Here is an 18409-nt window from a genome sequence, read left to right as displayed (position 1 = left end):
ACTGATGCTTTCAAAAATATATTTTATTGCTATGTAGTAAAACCACTGCAAAATATGAAATGATGTGTTTGATGCTGTGTAATACAGTTGTGTATGATGGCATGTAATACAAGTGAATACCGTAACAAAAGTTCCTTCAAACATATAATGGAAAAGCAATACACCATAGATATATACACTAGATATTGCATACGGACCCTGAGCATGTCAATAGCGCCGCCACATTTGCACAGTGCTTCCAGCACAGATGTCATTCAACCGCATTAGTCAAGACTAAAGCTAATGTGAAGATGCTTGACTTTAGGGCTGTGTACAGGTGTAGTAATGAGCAAACACAATAAAACAAAGCATAAAGGCATAACATTTCATAGGTAAGATTTCGTTTTTATATGTTAGGAACTTTTGTTCTTAACAAGTAATGGTATTGATGATGATACAGTCACTTACTGCACTGATCATAAGGCAAAGTAGCACCAACTCGCACTAAATTCAAGTCTTATGCTAGTTTTGGTTAATAAAATAACCAAACAATGTAAATGAAATATGATAACAAGATGCTGCAGTGCCAGAAACTTGTATTGTTGTGGGCTAAGTAAACAAGTCGTTCATAACGGAGATTCATTCACAAACGAATCGCTCCCTCTGTTAGAATGAGAAGTGAAAGCGGGAGAGGGGGTGCGTTTCAGTACACGGATTAGATCAAATTTAACAGAAAGGGAGGATAATACAATGCCCGTGCGGTCACTTATTCATCAATGTAGAAAAGTGATGTAAAATTATAATTTTCGTGATTTAAAAAAATATTTGCATACCGACCACTGGGAAAACCCAATCATAGATACATGTATATATGTCCATATATCTCTAGCTCTGGGTGGCCAGTCCTCCACTGCACCTTGGTCCCACATTTATTTCAAAGGAGTGCTACCCTGTACTAAAATGGCGGCTCTATTGACACATTCTTTACAATAAACAACAACTGGGTAGGCGACATCTAATGTAAATATCTATGGCAATACACTTCATTTAGAAGTGTCAGTTCACGTTTTAAACCTCTCAGCAAGGCACATACTTACTTGGAATACACACAGTAGGGTTGGTACGATGTTACACATTATTTAAAGGCACTTTACAAAAAACATGAATCAATTTAAAACAGAATTTAGTTTATGATTTTAAAACCCAAACCATTTATTTGAAAGTTTCATAAATGTTTTTACAAATTAGCTTATTAGATTCATGTGGAATGTAATGTTGTTTTGATTCACTACACAATGTTTGGCAAACCACTGGCTATGACACTGGTCTTAAACTCAATTCCTAGAGGGCCGCAGCTTTGCACATTTTAGCTCCAACCACCTCCAACTTACACCTGCTTATTAATCTCCAGTAGTTCTGAACACCTTGATTAGTTAGATCAGCTGTGTTTGATTAGGGTTGGAGCAAAACTGTGCAGAGCTGTGGCCCCCCAGGAATCGAGTCTGAGAACCATGGGCTATGACAATACTGCCCAGCTGTCCATAAAAGTCTTGCAGTGTCTCAAAAATCATGAAAAATGCTTCTTAAATTTAAACAGCATCTTTAGAAAGTCATTCATGTTAAGATATGAAACCAATGTAAGGCGTTGTGCCATCTGAATTGCTTGACACATAATAAACCTTTGTTTAAGGAGGAATGACAAACATTTTTGACAGTAATACACTCTGTCAACAGTGTAGTTATGGAATGATTTATCAAGTAAGGTTAACAACAGTAACTAAATTCAGTCTAAAGAAACAGTACATTAACCTTTGTTCTGTCCTAAAACATTAGAAATGGCATCTTAGGCATGTTTTGTGATCCTGTTTTTATGAGTATTTAACCTGAGGTCTAAAATTATTTATCACTAAATCCTTGAATAACAAGGGAAAGAAACCAAATATGATAAAAAGGAAGCTATTTTAACCTGACAGTGTGTAAATTAACTGGAGTATGTGTAGTTACACTTGGGGGAAAAGTCAAATTGCAGAGCATTCCAATATGTTTTCTCTTATCACCGTTTGGTCTCAAATGTGAAAAAGTGCTTGGTTTGGAATGACATTTTCATACATGTCCTAATAACTGCCTTCTAAACTGAATTATCTTGTGAAGAATGTTAGCAAAAGTGAAAATTATCACACAAAATGACTAATTACATTAACCTAACGAAGTTCCTGAGATTTGAAATAGTAACCTTTTTGTATAATTCTATCATTTAAATGCATTCATTCCTTAATCCATCAATCAAATTACAAAGTTCCTTTCACAGCATTAAAATAACTCTCAGACAAATCACACCTCATTTGGTGCATAAATGGAACTTTAAATGATACTGCAGTCATTCGCTATACAGCATTCAATTTCAGCTATAAGCCCTTATGGGTAGCTTCACTGACCAATCTATACTGGACTTTTATCCTAGCAATGCATCATAGTCAATGTACCATATAAGACTCCCATTATTTGGCTGTACTTTGGTAATGGGGTACTTGGATGATTCACCCTTAATTCGACTAAGCTGACTAACAAGTTCATGCTTGCTCTTCCCCATTATTAAAACACCGACCCTTCGAGCCTTATTAATGGCTGTGAATGTCAGACTCATCCTCTGATGAGGTTTAATGGGGCTTTCTGTCAGGGTTACCAACCGTTCTCCATCGCTTTCCAATTTGGTGTCCTGGAATAAAGAAGCAGTATGGCCATCCTGGCCTACACCTAGCAGAATGTAATGGAAGCTAGAGGCATTGACATGCTTCTGGATTTCCTTCTCATATAATGTAGCACCACCATCCTCTTCCACACATAACCGCTGTGTGAGATGCACTGGCATAGGATGGATGTTGAAGTAAGGTATGCGGACATGTTGAAGCAGGAGATCATGAATGGACCGGAAGTTGGAACCTGACTCTGTATGTGGCACACATCTCTCGTCCACTTGCCATATGTGGGTGTTGCGCCATGGAAAAGTGTAAAGGCTGAGGGCTAGTGCACGGAGTAGTGCCACCGGGCTGGAGCCACCAGACAATGCCAGATGAAACTGACCTTCTTTGCGAATGGCCTCCTCGGCAGCCAGGAGAAGATCAGAAGCCAAGCGCTCCACCAGTTCCTGCGCCCAGGCAGAAATCATTTCAGAACTACGGTACTTCCCTTGCATCACCTGGAAGTTCTCCTCAGCTCCACGGTTGATAACATTGACCACAGCTTCATGGCTGAAAGCAATCTGATGACCCCGTAGCTGAAAATTTAGCAGGTTTCCATTGCTCACACCACCAGGATAAATCCGTGGATAGACGTGAGACAGGCTTTCAAGGAGGGGTGTCCAAAACGCCCAGGAAGCAAGAAGTCCTTCGGCACTGATAAAGCTATCCTTGCGTCCGAAGAAGACGTGTGAGATCAGCTCACCATAAGCCTCTCTGAGTGCAACTGGTGACTGGATGTAATAATCACTAAGTGGTAAACCCAGTAGGTTCACTTCTTTGTATTCAGTGACTTCCTTCCAGTCACCGCTGCTCACTATCTCAGGTTTGAGCAGGTTCTTGCTCACAAGAATGGCAGGGTATTGGAGGTTGCCATGTCCCAGATAAAATATGATCTGTTTGGATTTGCACTGAACATTGTTGGGATCCTGGACGCAAAACACGTCACTTTTGAAAAGGACACGTGCATAACTGACCCGTTCATCGAGAGCCTTGCCTGAGGTCATAAATATGGGGATGCCCTCGTATTGTGCGTTGTCAACATGAATAACCACACCTGTAAAGAGTCAACAAAAGCATGATTTTACAGACTAACGCTTTTATAAATCTGTGACTGTTTACATGCACTTAAGAAAACATAAACCATCACCTTTTAGGTCAGAGGTATCAAACTCAATTCATGGAGGGCTGCAGCCCTGCACAGTTTAGTTCCAATCCTGCTTCAACATACTTACCTGTTGGTTTCAAACAAGCCTAAAGGACTCAATTAGTTGGATCAGGTGTGTTTAACTAGAGTTGGGATTAAACTGCAGAGCTGCGGCCCACCAGGAACTGAGTTTGAGACCTGTGTTTTAGGTGATCAAGAGATTAATGTGGCCAAGAAAATGTTTGAAGTGTGTCATGCTGCTAACCGTCAATACATAATTTTGCCCTGTAGTAAATGCACAACGAGACCTGACATAGAAGATATTTTTTTGAGCTTTGTATGATTTTGGCTTCCTTTTTGGACTTTAAACGCCTCCATACCATTACAGTCTATCAAGGATGAGAGAGCTCACAAATTTCAGCTATAATATCTCAATTTGGGTTCTGAAGATAAACAAAGGACTCAGAGGATTGGAATGACATGAGGGTGAGTAATTATTGACGAAGTTTTCCTTTTTGGGTGAACTAGCCCTTTAAGTTGCATTCTGACATTAGAAGAGTATAAAAAAGTAAAGGTGTGGAGAAACTCATGTAAAAGGCACCTTATCTAAATTCTCGCTTCATGCAATCTTCGCATGTGCATGTTATCATACCAAATGAGGCAACTAAAACGTCCTTCCACTCACCAGCAAATGTTGGGGTTAAGCTGAAGTAGTCCTTCGTTTTGTTGAGCTCTTGCTGAACCTCTCCGTTGTAAGCTTGGTACTGACCTACAACTGCATTACTGTTGTCTATGTGCTGAAGGGAGGCCAATAAATTAAGCTTGTTTAACAATATCTCTTTGCTGTTGGAAAGATTTGCAGGAAGGTTCATTAACATAAGGGTCATGACCTCCGTGAGGTGGTTTTGAAGCACATCTCTAATGACACCATATTGGTCATAAAACTGAATCCGCCCTGTAAATAAATAACAGATCAACAATCAACGCTCAGATTAGATAAATGGAAAGGCACTTTTGATTACGTGAATTTATAACAAAGAACAACTTAAAAACCCAGTACCTTTGGCATCCAGGGTTTCCTTCAACACAATTTCTATTCTTTCAATATGGTGCTTGTTCCAGATAGGATCCAGAAGCTTCTTGTTCTCCTTTCTAAATGGTAAGATTTTAGAGACAACCTTTGGGGCAGAAAAAAAAGCATTGTTTAGTTTAGCTTTGGTTTTAAAGCTCATGTAAATCCAGTTAGTCAGGTGAAGGTGCACAACAATTCAATAGATGGAGATCAGTTTTTTGTTTTTTTTAAACATATTGTTTAAAACTTGTGTTTCAAGGAATGTTGTTCTTCTGGACTCTTTATTCCTTAGGGAGATTTTTGAACGACTTCACTGTACCTGCTTTCCTAAATAATGGTCAATCCTGTACATCTCCTCTTCTTTCAGCTGGCCTGACAGTTTTTTGTCAAGCAACTGGGCACTAGCAAAGTCATGTCCAAATGGTTTTTCCAGTACCACCCTCAGCCATGCGTCAGATGGGGGGCGGCAGGTGTTGTTGATCCTCTCTGCAATTTCTGCATATGCAAATGCGGGAACAGACAAGTAGAAGAGCCTCCCTGCTTCTGTCATACTCTCCTGTCCTACCTGCTGTTTGATCTGCTGGCAGAGCTTTTCATAGTCCTCTGCTGTCTTCAGCTGGTGATAGCGGGACAGATGAAGGAACTGCTCTTTGACCAAAGCACAGCGCTCTGCAGTGAGCTCTGGAGGGCAAGCCAGCTCCTTCAAGATGCCAAACAGCACTGGTGTCCCCTTCTCGGCTGGCGAAAGACCTCCACCGTAAAATGAGAAGCTGTGTCCTTTGCCCACCTGGTCAGCATAGAGCTGGAAAAAGCCTTGCCACAGGTACTTCCTTGCCAAGTCACCCGTTCCACCCACAACAACCACAGTCACGTGCCCAAGGCTCTGCTTAGCGTCATGATTATCTGTGTTTCCTCTCTGCCAGCATATGAAGGCCATTAGCAGCAGCTCCCATCTTATCCTGAGCATTGTAAGATCAAGCTCCCACCTTTAAAAATACAGAATTTTAGACAGATTTATTCAAACTCTAAAAAAAGAAAGACAGAAAAAACATAAGTCTGCATGTAGGTATCAAAAACAATAATAACAAACCATTAAACTGCTTTTGGTTAATCATGAATAACACTTAAGAAAACACTCAACTTTTTTGTCACATAGAATTAACAGTTGAGCTTTACCATTTTTAATTCCATTCAGTCAAGCTCCAAGTCTGGTGAGAGCAAATTTGAATTTTCTATTGGTCTTAGTATACGATGCAACTACAGAAGTGTTAACCTTTAAATAGGAAAATTATCAAAACTTCTAATAATCTAATCCTATTCAAGGATTTATGCTATGCTAAATTATTTCGCCAGACCTAGAAATCAGATAAATAGATAGGTATAAAAAACAATAACAACAAACCATGAAACTGCTTTTGGTTAATCATGAATAACTCTTAAAGAAACACTCAACTTTTTTTGGAAATAACCTAATTTTGCAAGTCACATAGAATTAACAGTTGAGTTTTACCATTTTTAATTCCATTCAGACAATCTCCAGGTCTGGCGAGAGCAACTTTCAATTTTCCATTGGTAATAGTACACGATGTAACTACAGAAGTGTCAGTCTTTAAATAAGAAAATGATCAAAACTGCTGATCTGTCTGACTGTCTAATCCAATTCAATGATTTATGCTAAGCTAAGTTCTCCCGCCAGACTGGAGATCACCTAAAAATGCTAAAACTCAACTGCTTAACTCTAGGTAACTTGTAAAATTAAAAAAAGGTGGAGTGTTTCTTTGAGGCCCAATTATGCAGCAACATTCTTTTTTATTATTTGCTTAGGGGTAAAAACAATTTGAAATACCAGAGCAACCACATACTGTCTGCAAACATCCCAACACCACCCACAGTGCTCAGAGCAATATTTAGATGAACGTAAAAATAAGCTCTGCTTTTACACTAACAACAACTAAAATTACAGAGCTGAAAAAACAGCAGTTAAGAAAGCAGCTGATAAAAGCGAAAAGGATGTTTGCACAAACCCTGCAATTTAGCACTACATTTCATTCATTTTACTATTGAGCATTTAATACAGTAGATAAATGCTGTCACAAGTTTTTTTTTCCCACCTAAAGTATATCAGGGCCTCTGGTGTTTAAAGGCTCTGAAATGACTTTAATGCATTCAGAAGCTGGATCTAGTTTGCTACACTGGGCTATTGAATAATAAGAGACTTTTCCATTTATAATTCAACATAAAGTGAACACCTTATGCAAACATTTGGCTGATGATTATAAATTAGCCTCAATGATCACATAAAACATACGGAACTGTCAGCACTGCTACTAATATGAACTTTAGAAATGAAGTTGGTTGAAGTGGGGACAAAATATTTCTTTATAATTCAATAATAAACCATTGTCACTCCAAAAATTTTACAAAATCAGAGGAAACATTTGTGTGAAAATTAGCTATTGACAATGAAGGCTGAATATAATTTAATGATTGAGTCAGGCCCATTGTATTAAGCATTGCACTCCATTATCACTTGATGATGCATCAGCACAAATAAACCGTTAGGATCTGTGATAGAGTCATGCCTGCAAGTCATAGTTCCTCTTAAAGTACCATCTCCTTATACATATTTTTTATGTACTGATCTTGCATATTTTAAAATTATTTAACCCTAAAACCTGTTAATAAATGATAATGGAACTTCTTTTGTAATAGTTTTATTGTAAGCCATATACAATGTGAGGGTCAATGGTTTATGATAAGCTTGGGTGAAGGACAAGGGTTCTACTGATTGGGAATAATGAATGAGAACCACTGTAATGCAAATGTAATCTCTCGGTGGTTATTCACTCCTAAAATCAAGGTTAAACCAACAGCCCCAAAACAAACAGATTACATTTACGGTAAAAGACCTGAATGAAATAAAAGGTCACACTGACAGGAACTGATGTGTAAGCTGACTATATTTTACATTACAATTGAGAAAAATATTGTTGGAGTCATTTTTGATATATCTAACAGAAAACAGTCGGTCAAAGTGAGTTTTTGTGATAAAACACATGATGAGCTTATGTAAGCAAATGTTGACTGAGACACGCAACATTAATGCTAAGACAGAGCAAGCACTGTTTGCACATTTGGGTGTTGCAAATTGTCAAACAGAATGGCACTATATAAACTTAAAATAAATACAAAAGAAACTCATTCATGCTATCTAGTCTATTACATGAGCGTAACAGGATGCAGAAGAGTTAAATAAACAGCTGCCACACTGGTGTTCTCCAGCACATTTAGGTCATAATTATTTGAATACTTTCAGAAATCTACATAATTGTGTCCTAATGTGCTTTGGGTAATTCATGCACCTACATTATTACATTTTAGTAATTATTAAAAACCAATAATTAATGTGCTAATTGAAAATTAATCATGCTTGTATTTGCTTTTCCATTAAAAAAAAGATTGGAGTATAAAGTTACTAAGAAACTGGTTATTGTTTAAGAGGTATTACTAAAAACTGAAAGAATATGCCACTAGTAAACATTCATATCCAGAATAATAAATGATGGGGACATCAGAACCATTTAAACAGTTTAAAAGTCAAATGTAATATAAATAACACTGAACAATTAATTATTATATTGGTGAATGCTTAGAAGTATGGTTATTATATGTTTAATACATGACACTAAACGCTAGTGTTCTTCAAAAGTATGGAACAAAATCAATGCCAAAAGTATTGAATTAAAAAGCTTGTTGAATAACACAAACTGAAAAAAATAATACACCGTATTAACAAATTCTTGCATTTTAATGACTTAAATTGCAGGGTTTGTATTTTTAGGTCCTGAAATTTAACATAGCTGTTTATTTAAGCTGTGAATAGTTCAACTAAAAATATTTCAAACATGTTTTCGTACTTATAAATTCAATAATTCATTTTCAATTTCCAGGATTCACTTACAAAATATTCAATACCCTTTAAAAATACGATGTATAATATTCAAAAGGTAATTTTCAGTTCATTTTATTTCAGTTCAAATATTCGCTTCTATAAATTCAGTGGCTCAAATTCGACTGTTAAAATTCAACATTACATCCGGGAACTGCAGGAAAAGCAGTAGATTGCAGATTGAAGATCGCCAGCTGCTTTTCCACCAGCAGGTGGAGATGGAATAATTTAAGATTTTTTACCCAGTAAATAGACGAGAAAAAAGCTAATAAAGGCACAAAAGTAGCATTTAATATTAATATCAGTGTCTTGGACATTATAAGTAATAAAATGAGTATGAGTAAAATAAGTAAATGATCTTTTGGTCATTTATATTTGCCCTTATGTAACAGAAGCCAGTTGGTGATCGCGTAAACCTCACTCCTCGGATTCAGCGACAGACGTTGTTCTGCAATATTTAGCCGGTTGTTGCTAGATCGGATAGTTTGCAGCCGGAAGTTAATGACAATTATTTCGATTATTTATAAAATTTCCCATTTATTGTATTTTATTGTACAGTTTCATTAAAAAATGCTGCTTTATTAATGTGCATATCGCACTTCCGGCTGGCAACATATCTGATCTAGACTTTACTATCTTTAATCTCCTCACAGCATTTGTCTCCCATACCGGTATCGCCAGCTCGCGCCTAGCTCGGACCAGTGGCGTTACATGCACATTAGAGATGCGCGGATGGGCTTTTATTTCATCCGCAACCGCATCACAAAACTCATCATCCGTCCGCCATCCATCCGCACCAATATTTCTGACCAATTTTTAAAACCGCACCCGCAAGCCATCTGCTGATTGGGCTCTTTATTTGAATGGCTTATTCATTTTTATTATTAAATGAATGTTTCTTTATTGATTATTAGAGAATAGAGAATGACTTTAATGTAGACATGTAGTTAATCCAAACGTGCAAGCCAAATCCAGCATTAATTGACGACGCTTTGAAGTGACGCTAAACCATACGAGGACGTGTCTTTGGTCCTCGAGTCTTTTCCTTGCGTCCTTCCCTCGCATCCCGGAGGGGTGGAGCTAAGACACGAGGAAAGAAAGCAAGGAAAGGAAACGAGGATGCACAAATAAGAAATGAGAAGCACCCTATAAAGCTCTCAGAATATCCAACACGAACATCAGCAGTGAACTCCGTCTCCGATCGGCGCACAGGGACAAAAATAAATAGTCTAAATTAAACGCACTGTACTGTACATTTTTTTTATAGTAGCCTAATAGAAAACGCATTTTGACACATCATTTCAACATGCTGCTATTTAGCCTACTACTAAATGCCTATTTCACTTTATTTTTTAGCAAATAGATAGAATAATAAGTCATTTACATTATAGCCTAATAATGTTCACATTTGTAGTTGTCCATAGCAACCCCAAAAACTTATCTGCTTGTCTTGCACATCTAATCAATGGGCACAGTTTTTCGACTATTTTTTTATTTATTTTTTTATTTATTTTTTTGCTGTGGAAGTTATTGAGCTTGTAGAAATCGGAAACAACACCAATTCTGCGACACAGATGAACCTCTATTGATATCTCTATCAGACAATGCCTATTTTATATGCCAAAAGAAACAACAGGCAGTATAAAAATATTAAAATAAATATCTTAATGTAGGCATAGGCTATAGTCGCATGCTTTGGCAAACATTTAAAAAAAATAAATAAATAAAAACGTCATATCGTAGTTAAGCCTTATAGGCTCAGTCACCCCCACAATTAGAAATTAAATGAACAAATATACATATATATATATATATATATATATATATATATATATATATATATATATATATATATATATATATATATATATATATATATATATACATACATATATATATATATATACATATATATATATATATATATATATATATATATATATATATATATATATATATATGTATATATATATATATATATATACCATCCCTCTTTGAGCGAACATGAAGTCTGACCAGGCTAAATTGCCTGTATGACAAGTCTATGCCCCAATAACCCATGAACGATCATCCCCACAAACTTGAAGCATAATGAAATACTACGCTTGCGACAAAGAAATTCTGGCAAAATAACCTTAAGCCTCAGAACGTAAAAGCGAGGCCAAATAACTAATACACAACATGTCTAGAATAGAACAGGCTAAACCAATATGAACGTAAAATTATCAGCTGACCGAACTCAAAGTTTATATTAAACATGGGCTATGTGTAGTCTAGATAACATAGGCTAATTGGTTTAATATGCCTGACCTTAGGTCTAGTTTGAATTTTCTTGGCACTATGCAGGAATAAAATAGCATCTACAGTGTCAGGATTCAGACGAGAGCGCCTGGCCTCTATAACGCGCCCTGCTGCACTGAAGGAGCGCTCGCTCACAGCACTTGTTGCTCATAGACTCGACTAGACATATTACTACCTGATGAAAATGTGACTATTTCAAAGTGTGCTCGGTTTTTTGGATGTAGGTATGGTCAGATCATATTTAACAATTTATACATATTTTTTTTTAATTTGATTGGTACAACCGCCCGCCACCCGCCCGAATTTAATTAAAATATTATTTTTCGTCACGTCATCCGCCCGATCCGCGGTTTATCCGCGGAGTCCGAGGCTGAAACCGCCAACCGCGCATCTCTAATGCACATAAATCGTCTTTTGATAAATATGATGTTACATTCTTTATTAACTCATTCTTCCATAGATGTAAAGTGTAATATTGACTGGCTGCTAAAGAATATAAACGTAAGAGAAAGGAAATAAAATAATCATACAAAATTCAAAACCAGAGAGATTTTATGAGAATGTCACACAAAACAGTTTACTTGCAACTGTTGGACAGATAGTGTTAGATAAAGACAGTGTTCAGGTACGATTTAAGGTTGGGTATGGATGGGACGTGTAATTTAAAATAATTTAACATAGCGAGCAAATGCATTAAAGGAGCGTCTTCAGTTATTAATACAGAACCGTCTAATATATGGCATAAGCATTAAGGGGTTATTAGAAGTGTTTGTGCTGTTTAAACGCAGCTTTTTTCAGGATTGGGGTAGGCTATAGTTTCATTATTTAAATTATTATTATTGTTGTTGTTATTATTTTATTATTATTATTGTTATTATTCTTATTATTTTATGACATTTATTTAGGCGACTGCGCTTGAATAAGTCATCCGTGGTTCTAAATTAGTATTTCTTTTTAACACTCTGCCTGCCTTTCATTTTTCAAATTTTCGGGGTTCTGCCATGGTGTCTTTAGTTTGTCCAGATTAATTGTTTTTATTGTTATGTAGTAGCCTAGGCTTACGGCACGCCTTTATTTTTATATTATGAACGAAAAAAAAAAAAAAAATATATATATATATATATATATATATATTTATATATATATATTTTTTTATATATAATATATTATATATATATAAAATATATATATATTTTTTTTTTACTTTATTATTTAAAATGATTGGCGACCTCTAAAATATAGACTAAGCCGAAGCAGAATGAATGAATTGATGAATGAATGAAATATTTGGCGTACAAACCTGTGCGGCTTGTACGCGGCAAACGAGTGGCCGCGAGCTCTGGTGGCCGGTCAGAGCCAGCACCGCACGTCAAATACTGGTTGAGAGATGCTGGATGGCTGCCAATATTTGATGGGAACACTTCTGAAGTTTCAGATGATATCTGGGCCTGTGCATAGTTATGAATGTGAAAAGTGAAAGTCGTGACATTTGGCCAAGCATGATAACACAAGAGTGTTTCCATTATTATATTAATCATACCTATTAACCCCCCCCCTCCCCCCCCACACACACACACACACACTTAGCGAGAATCACGCGACCGTCACCACCCCCACTTAGCTAATTTCCGCGACCGTCACATCCCTACCACTTAGCGTAAATGAGCACCTGCCCATTTAAGAGTCTGTGAATGGCACTGCAGAACAACATCTGTCGCTGAATCCGAGGAGTGTGGTTTACGCGATCACCAACTGGCTTCTGTTACATAAGGGCAAATATAAATGACCAAAAGATCATTTACTTATTTTACTCATACTCATTTTATTACTTATAATGTCCAAGACACTGATATTAATATTAAATGCTACTTTTGTGCCTTTATTAGCTTTTTTCTCGTCTATTTACTGGGTAAAAAATCTTAAATTATTCCATCTCCACCTGCTGGTGGAAAAGCAGCTGGCGATCTTCAATCTGCAATCTACTGCTTTTCCTGCAGTTCCCGGATGTAATGTTGAATTTTAACAGTCGAATTTGAGCCACTGAATTTATAGAAGCGAATATTTGAACTGAAATAAAATGAACTGAAAATTACCTTTTGAATATTATACATCGTATTTTTAAAGGGTATTGAATATTTTGTAAGTGAATCCTGGAAATTGAAAATGAATTATTGAATTTATAAGTACGAAAACATGTTTGAAATATTTTTAGTTGAACTATTCACAGCTTAAATAAACAGCTATGTTAAATTTCAGGACCTAAAAATACAAACCCTGCAATTTAAGTCATTAAAATGCAAGAATTTGTTAATACGGTGTATTATTTTTTTCAGTTTGTGTTATTCAACAAGCTTTTTAATTCAATACTTTTGGCATTGATTTTGTTCCATACAAAAGGCTATCGTGATTGTACTGTCGTCCCAAACTACATAAACAGGTCCTGAAAGCACCTGTTTTAGCTAACTGCCACAGGCTTTAGGACGGATAAACAAAAGATAAGGTCTTATATTTCAATACATATACAATATATGTAACTGCAGTGACATAAACATACAGAGAGAAATGTTTTTGACCGGGAGACACGTACCTGATTCACCTCTTGACAGTATGGTGACAGCTCGAGCAGCGTGGACTGGCGGATAGGGACGTACTACAAACAAACGTTTCCAGTAGATGGCCACGTGATCGCGTTGCGGCTTGATCTTGTGGTTGGTGAATTTACTTTCACGGTTTTTAAAAACACTATGACTTATTATATGTAGACTTGTAAATGCTGAAGCGCGTGCTGAGCTGATGATAATTGATTTTATAACTGATGATAATTGATTTTATAAATGTTGATTTTGGGAAAAAAGGTATAAACTGAAAAAGGGAAGAAAATTAAAGCGAGCGGCTGCTGTTAAACAAACAGTTAAATCAATAGCATTGTTTGATATTGGTTTAAAGTCCGTGTTGAGGAGTCAGGTAGGTTAAGTTTACACTTTAGAAAGGCTTTCGTGGTTATACTGGGTACGTTTTACCACCGTGTTATTTTATCTCTGATTAATTACACAAAAATTAGGTACTGGAATGGAAATTCATTGGTGTTTGTTAGACGCAGGTCGGCGTGTTCCCCAAAGGAGGGCGATATTGGCCAAAATGCTGAATAATGGAGTAACGTTAATGGAATAGTTCATCCCAAATTTAAAAACAATCAGTTTTATGTACACCATGACACGACCAAAAGATGTGTAGATGACTTTTTATTGTCAGTTGAACAAAAAGACGATATCTAGCTCAAAACAAAATTAATACCATTTGCTGAAGCTGTGGATTTAAAGCAGTAATGTTCTACATAATGTTCAGATCGACATTATTTACAACAGTTCTTGTACAAATGAATTGATGTGCTTCAAAGGTCGTCAGTGTATTGTCAGGAGCTGCAGGTATATTATTGTTTTTCCCCTCAAACATGCCAGTAGCCACTGACTTGAATTAAAGTACCGTGCTTTCAGTAAAAAAACTAACTTTTTTACGTTCTACTGAAAAAGTGCCACTTAACAACAAATGTTAATTTTTAAAGAGAGGCCAAATACCCATTTATAACCCAAATTATAATTTTAATGAAGTCAAGTTGAGCTTTATTGCCATTCTGCAACAAGTGAGGACATACAGAGGAACAAAATGTCATGTCTTGCAGGACAACAGTGCTACATAAATTAATCATATGTTTTATGTAGCTAAATAGAATTCTTTAGATCAATTAAAAGTTGTCAATAGTTTTTCAAAGGACGTAACGGGTTAAGTAGGTTGCTGCTTCTAACACTTGATTTCACAATATATATATTGAGCAACGGGTTTTCATCAGTGAGATCTTTAAGAAAATAATCTTATCTATGTATACATGTGTGGTTATTTCTCTGTTGCACATTCTCTTTTATTATTTTGGAGAGAGACAACATCTTAGGCATATAAACATGAGCAAACAAAAAGCATCCGCCTTAGGAAAAAAATGTGCACTCATTGTGATTCAGCTGATTGTGACACTTTCTAAGCCTGTTTTAAATGCTTCTGATAAGCACTATATTTTAACCTAATAGCACTACAAAAAAACAACCAGTGAACCGTCTATTATTCTATAATGAATACACACAATTTGTACACCTACTTACAAAAACTTTTTTGTTAGAACTAATTTTTGTGGATGTTTGTCAAAGGAGAAGGATGGTTTTTGGAGCCAGATGGCATAGATGACATTTACTACCAGGGGCTAATGAGGCTCTGTTAACCAGTCAAACCTTGACCCCTTGATCCCTACCAGCCCGACATAGCACATGCTAAATGCTGTGAGTTTGGGGATGGGGATTCAACCAATGGCAGATGGGGGAGTTTTAGGAAAACAGTCTATTGTTGGGAATGAATACTTGCTTACTAAGTACTGCATAGTGTGTTCGCTGCTTTTTTTCTTCCTTAAAAAAATGTAATGAGGCAAAATAATTTACTGATTTGGTATAATAGTTCTATAATTGTGGTATTATTTTGTGGTATTTCTATGAACTGTTAACTAAAATGATAATGTACTGTATTATATATATATATATATATATATATATATATATATATATATATATATATATATATATATATATATATATATATAGTTAAATGTTGAAAAAATGTGATTTTTGTACATTTAAAGTATAACATTTTAAGTACTACATTCTAAAAGCTTTAAATATACATCCTGTTTTTATCCTTTAATGTATAGAATAGTGCAGAGAATTGACAGGAAATAGTTGGGAGCAGAGAGAGGGGAAGGGTTGGCAAAGGACCTCGAGCTGGGAATCGATCTCGGGTCGCCATGTGCACTGTGGTGCTGTATGTCGGCGCACTTAACCACTAGGCTATTGGCGCCAACATCCTGTAGTAAATTTATACATAAGTTAGATTGCATAATGCAACTTAATTAATTTGATTAAGTAAACTATAAAAATAATAATAATAGTGATATGCTGAATTCTGTCACATTTTAATAAAAATTTATATTTAAAGGTAAATTTATGAAGTAAATGACCATGCTAAAACACAGAGTCAGACAAAAATGTGTTTTAAAAAAGACAGTTAATGTCGCTTCCTTTTCCTGTACGACAAAAAACAAACCAACAGGAAGGTCAAGCCATTTGCTGTGCATTGTGGGATATAGTAGACATGAATAGTATGCATACTATAAATAGAAGAAAGAGCAGAGTGGTATCATGCTATTGCAAACATTATACATGCTTTATAGAGACTCAAAAATTATTTAAAATTAGATTATGCACACAGCAAAAAAAGCAAAAGCAGGGCTTTAATGTTAGCTGTCACTTGTGGGATCTCTTTCATCATATGATGTCATCTCCTACGGCTATTTTATCATATGAACATTTGTTTAATTGTGGTTTGCTCAGCAGTGTCTGAATCCAAAACATTGCGTGCAGCTACATGATTAATGTTTCTGTAAGTGTAGCTCAGAGAACTGAAAAAAAAATGAATCATAACAAGTGAATCACAACTATTTTCATTGTTGTTTTACATTTTAGACCACAGCAGAAGCTACCGCTAACTCAAACCGAAAAGCGCAGTAATAAAAACAACATTTAAAATATATTTAGTTTTTTATTTATCTATACTTTTTTTTCTTCTTCAAATACACATTTGTCTTCTCTCACACACAACATTTATGCAATGCATTAATTCAATATATATAAAAACATAATGCATTTATTTTATTTGTTTACTCCATACTGAACATTGTGTTGGTTTTATCAGTGTTGCCAGATGCATGACAGATTTTCTACCCAGATGCGCTCATTTCCTCCAGCTGGGACCACACCAGCAGCGTCGGCCTCCCAGCTAGCTCCCCATTGAGGTCAAAGTGAGATGTAAACTGTAAACTAGGTGACAGAAGTTCCTGTTTGTGTGACAAGTGTTTCTGGTGGAGCCAGTTTGCGAGTATGTGTGTGTGAGCTGAGCATGTGTGTCATGCAGACAGAAATCAGGGAGCTCAGCTGTCGCTGCCTTAACCTGAGACACCGCAGACAAAACACTGCTTTTTCATGCACCTGTCAATTTTGAGATTTGCGGCTTTTGGCTTTTCATGAAGTGCTTTTTGGGGCTTTTTTCGTCCTGTTTTTCCCTTTGACAAAAGATTTTTTTGCTTACCCAGGGTGTCAGTGGGGTCTTAAAATGTCTTAAATTTCACGAATTTAACTTTAAGCCTTAAAAAGTCCTAAATCCACTGAAATTTTGTCTTGTAGGTCTTAAATAATTGTATACAGGTCTTGTTTTAGCTCTAGCTTTGTTAAAAATTCTATTGAGATGGATTGTTGGTTTAATTGTTTGGCACGGTGGTTAGCATTGTCGCCTCACAGCAAGAAGGTTGCTGGTTTGAGTCCCAACTCGGTCAGTTGACGTTTCTGTGTAGAGTTTGCATGTTCTCCCTGTGCTCACGTGGGCTTACTCCGGTCCAAAGACGTATTATAGGTGACTTTAAAGGGTTGGTCCACTACGATATCATAATTTAAACTTTAGTTGGTGTGCAATGTAGCTGTGTAAACATAAACAACATCTCTGAATGTAAAAAGCTCAAAGTTCAATGCAAAGGGAGACCTTGGTTTTTACAGAGTTAGCTTAGCAAAGCCTACAATGAACACATTTTGGGGACTACAAAAAAATACTTCCAGGCCTGTGAGATCACAAACGTACTTTTACCGCGCACACACACTGCGCAGCTAAGGGCCATGGCCAGAGGCGCTGTAATGTTTTAGCAGAGATAGAGCTAAAATGCATCCAAACACTGCTATTCCCACAGAGCTTCTTCTGTTTCTGTATTTGGGCTTCCAAAGGACACGACACCAAGACAGAAGTGCTTACAGTTCAATATTAATTATGTTCCAGAGAATTATAAAATACATGGCATGCATGATTTGACAAAACACAGCTACCAGAATCTCTTCCAGTTCAGTGCTGGATTCGGTTAAAATCTCCGCAAAGATGGAGCAGCTCCAACAAGCAGAAGCTGCAGCCTGTGAGTTTTTATTTGTTAAAATTGCTCATGGCATGCACAGTGTCTAGCGTTAACGGTATGCTGTAGCAAAGATGTAAACAACGGGAAATGCTGTTTGGCACGGCTAAGGATTTAGCTACAAATTCATATTTATAAGTCAAACTGCTGTAAACACACACACACTTCACCGGCGCGTGCAGCC

General features: G+C 36.4%; 1 protein-coding gene across 1 annotated transcript; it reads right to left on the bottom strand.

The window, feature by feature from the left end:
- Positions 1-9: 9 nt before the first annotated feature.
- h6pd (hexose-6-phosphate dehydrogenase (glucose 1-dehydrogenase)) lies at positions 10-13853 on the bottom strand. The gene is made up of 5 exons (XM_056460404.1): positions 13771-13853; positions 5253-5919; positions 4922-5039; positions 4547-4816; positions 10-3771 (listed from the first exon to the last, which is right to left on the bottom strand). Exons 2-5 carry the CDS (start codon positions 5898-5900, stop codon positions 2432-2434), a joined length of 2376 nt encoding a protein of 791 aa, XP_056316379.1. The 5' UTR covers positions 5901-5919; positions 13771-13853; the 3' UTR covers positions 10-2431.
- Between the last annotated feature and the right edge of the window lie 4556 nt (positions 13854-18409).

This window comes from Danio aesculapii, chromosome 6, assembly GCF_903798145.1.
Source record: "Danio aesculapii chromosome 6, fDanAes4.1, whole genome shotgun sequence".
NCBI classification, from domain to species: Eukaryota; Metazoa; Chordata; class Actinopteri; order Cypriniformes; family Danionidae; genus Danio; species Danio aesculapii.
The sequence above is the reverse complement of the archived record's forward strand: the minus strand, read 5'-3'. Positions and strand labels throughout refer to the sequence as shown.

Bases quoted from the DNA above. Each gene is read 5' to 3' on its own strand.
- h6pd (XM_056460404.1), bottom strand. From the start codon at position 5,900: ATGCTCAGGATAAGATGGGAGCTGCTGCTAATGGCCTTCATATGCTGG. The intron at 5,040-5,252 runs GTACAGTGAAGT...TCTGCCCCAAAG, and splicing joins ACCATTATTTAGGAAAGCAG to GTTGTCTCTAAAATCTTACC. The intron at 4,817-4,921 runs GTACTGGGTTTT...ATTTATTTACAG, and splicing joins GGAAACCCTGGATGCCAAAG to GGCGGATTCAGTTTTATGAC.